The sequence below is a fragment of the Arvicola amphibius genome, chromosome 12 (assembly GCF_903992535.2).
Source record: "Arvicola amphibius chromosome 12, mArvAmp1.2, whole genome shotgun sequence".
NCBI classification, from domain to species: Eukaryota; Metazoa; Chordata; class Mammalia; order Rodentia; family Cricetidae; genus Arvicola; species Arvicola amphibius.
The window spans coordinates 89,867,725-89,870,842 of NC_052058.2; the positions used below are offsets into that span (position 1 = coordinate 89,867,725).

Sequence of the window (3,118 nt, forward strand, 5' to 3'; positions counted from 1 at the left end):
TTAATAACCAGACTCCTGTATTGAGTCTGGAGGTCTGAGAACCAGAAAAGCAGCTGTCATGAGCTGTGCAGTTCACAGGTCCATGAAGCTGGAGCTCAGATGTCCAAGGGCAGGAAAACAGAGATGCCCCAGTTCAAGAAGAGGCAACAAAGACTCTTTCTGCATTTCTTGTTCCATTTTCGTTCAACTAATTCAGTTATTCCTGCCTTTGTTGGTGAAGGCTCTCTATTCACTGTGCTGATTCCAGTGGTGATCCACCATGAAACCCTTTATAGGCATTTTTTTTTTCTTACTTAGTTTTTATTCATAATCATAAACTTAACTCTGCAATCCAGCTATACTTGAAGGGGAATAAGGAAAATATGGAACCCAAAGAACTTCAGTGAGAGCAGAGATTACAGGGCACTGTGAGCAGATGGGGCTGGGATGCTCTCCTGAGCTACAGAAGGAATGGTCTAGTGGGTAAGAAGCCCACAAGTCAAAAGAATTAGATTGTCCACAGTCAGAAATGGTGATCTTCTTCCTGGTGTTGCCATTCCTGGACCCAAAATACTCCATGGTTTCCACAATGTTCATGCCTTCTTTCACCTTCCCGAAGACCACGTGTTTGCCATCCAGCCATTCATTCTTGGTGGTGCAGATAAAAAACTGGGGACCATTTCTGTTTGGTCCAGCACTTGTCATGGACAAGATGCCAGGACCTGTATGCTTCAGGATGAAGTTCTCATCCTCAAATTTTTCTCCGTAGATGGATCTGCCGCCAGTGCCATTATGGTGTGGGAAGTCACCACCCTGGCACATGAATCCTGGAATAATCCTATGAAAGGAAGAACCCTTATATCCAAATCCTTTCTCTCCAGTGCTCAGAGCACAAAAGTTTTCTGCTGTCTTTGGAACATTGTCTGCAAACAGCTCAAAGAAGATGCGGCCCAAGGGCTCGCCATCGGCTGCGGTGTCGAAGAACACAATGGGGTTGACCATGGCTGCAGTAAGCGGTGAGAGGGGAGAGTGGTATCTGCAAAGCCTAGGCATTTCTAAGAAAAGATTACAAGGTATGCCTTAGACTAGTCAAGGTGAAACACACAATTACTAACTGCTCCAGAGGAGGAACCTCAAAGGGCCTCGGTTGGTTCCTAAGTTGACAAGACCAAGTCTGAAGGACAGAGAAACAAAAACACCAGAATGTGTGAGACACCAGAGTATGGATAAAAGTCCTCAGTAGAAAGAAAAGTCTAATCATCCTTAGAGGATTTCTCTGGGCCTTTCCCTAGATGCTGGTCATTGAACAAGCTCCCCCAAACTGAGAAAGAACCATGAGTGCTCAGCAGGAAGAAACATCCTTAGAGTTTACATGTGGCCAGAAGCAACTCCCTCTTCACCAGCCAGAATGGAATCATCTTAAGATGTATATGCATCAAGTGAAGTTTGCAAAAAGTATAATACATTGAAAGTGGGGAAAGTATCTCTAGACATTCCATGCCATATTCACAAATGTTAGAAACAAGCCCCCCAAAGGTGAAGACACATAATTTAATTTTTTCTCAGAACAAAGCTCTGGAATAGCATAAAATCAAAAATGTCTGGGTATTCAATGGAAAGAATTATCTGTCATTTATGAAAGGACTCAGTCCAGTTCACCAAATGGCTTGTTTCGTTCATGAAAACCTGATGTACAATATGTGTTTGACTTTCTGTAACATTAAAATGAGGTCGCCACTCACAATTACCAGTAATTACTAAAGTAAATATATGACAGAACCAGACATATTAAAGTAGAAAGTGCGTGTGAGGAAGCTGTGATTTCACTGCACACTGAGCAGGGTATCTGTGATTTGAGGATTATATAAGGTGGGATGTGCAGAAGGCCTAGGCACATAATAGACAGGCAGACAGCAGCAGTCTGCAGAGTCCAGTTGCATTATTTTATCATAATCAGTTATCTCTTCACAGGCTCTGGGAAAGCTACACTGCTTTTGACCGTCATAGATTTTATTTTTATTTTTTATTTCCCAGAAGCAATTGACTGATTCATGTTACTTTAACTATACTATTTTCTTTCTTTTTTTAAGGTTATGAGTCCTGTATTTTTTTATTGAGCCACACATTTTTTCTGCTCCCCTTCCATCCTCTCCCCTCCCCTTCAGACCTCTTCCATGGTCCCCATGCTCCCATTTACTCAGGAGATCTTGTTTTTTTCTACTTCCCACGTAGATTAGATCTATGAACTATACTATTTTCATTATTCCCTTTCAACCATGAGATAAGTTTTAGAGAGCCCATGTGCACTATAGGCAAGTGAAATTGCCCTTGTATAGAGAGTACCCTTTGGTAAGTATTTTCACCAAGGAGGCTAAGACAGTTTTCAAAACACGATGACCTCTATGACAGACATAAGTGACCATATTTTAAGAACACCAAAAGAAGTTTCTGAATCCAGCCATTCTGGCTGTGAGAAGCTGACAGACAGCGTGTTTGAGTTGGCTTTGATGGAATGTCTGGAATTGGCAGTGAAAACACTTCGGAGAGATGGGAGAAACTTTACAGACTTTTTAGAAATTGGGGAAAGTCATGGACATATCAAGCACAATGTGGCACACTAAGTACTATATGTGTGCAGTTCAGAGGTTTTATTTTGAAGGAATTGGGGAGGATTAGTACAGAGTTTCATGGTTAATCCTTTAACCATGGCAGAGATGATTCTGGGAGTGCTGCTTTTGGAAGCAATCACATGAGACGACCAGCCATGAAAACTTCTCCTCAGACTTCTCAGGCTACATCTTCTTCAGAATCTCACTGGTGTTGTTTGTGTATTACTCATTAATCATCATCCATATATTTATTGTTATTCAGGGAGTCAATGTAGGATGGGAGGTAGATATAACAGTTTCAGTTATACATTCCATAAATGATAGTGGAGTTCTTGGTGTGGTGAAGTACACACAGCTGTTTCATTAAAATATTTAGGAACATCTTGACTAAATTAGGACTGACAGATTTATGATACTTCATAGACTGTCAGCAGAATGGATGAACACAGTGGGCTACTGTACATGTACTGATTTCTCTCACATGGAGTTTTACATATCTTATTGTAGAATCGCTCCATGTTAGAGGTGCT

At 41.3% G+C, this 3,118-nt stretch overlaps 1 protein-coding gene across 1 annotated transcript; it reads right to left on the bottom strand.

The window, feature by feature from the left end:
- Window positions 1-318: 318 nt before the first annotated feature.
- LOC119827164 (peptidyl-prolyl cis-trans isomerase A-like) lies at window positions 319-993 on the bottom strand. The gene has a single exon (XM_038348590.2). The coding sequence runs from the start codon at window positions 979-981 to the stop codon at window positions 319-321; it is 663 nt and encodes a 220-aa protein (XP_038204518.2). The 5' UTR covers window positions 982-993.
- Window positions 994-3,118: the final 2,125 nt, after the last annotated feature.

What these genes read in the sequence shown, in the direction of transcription:
- LOC119827164 (XM_038348590.2), bottom strand. Translation starts at nt 981, where the DNA reads ATGGTCAACCCCATTGTGTTCTTCGACACCGCAGCCGATGGCGAGCCC.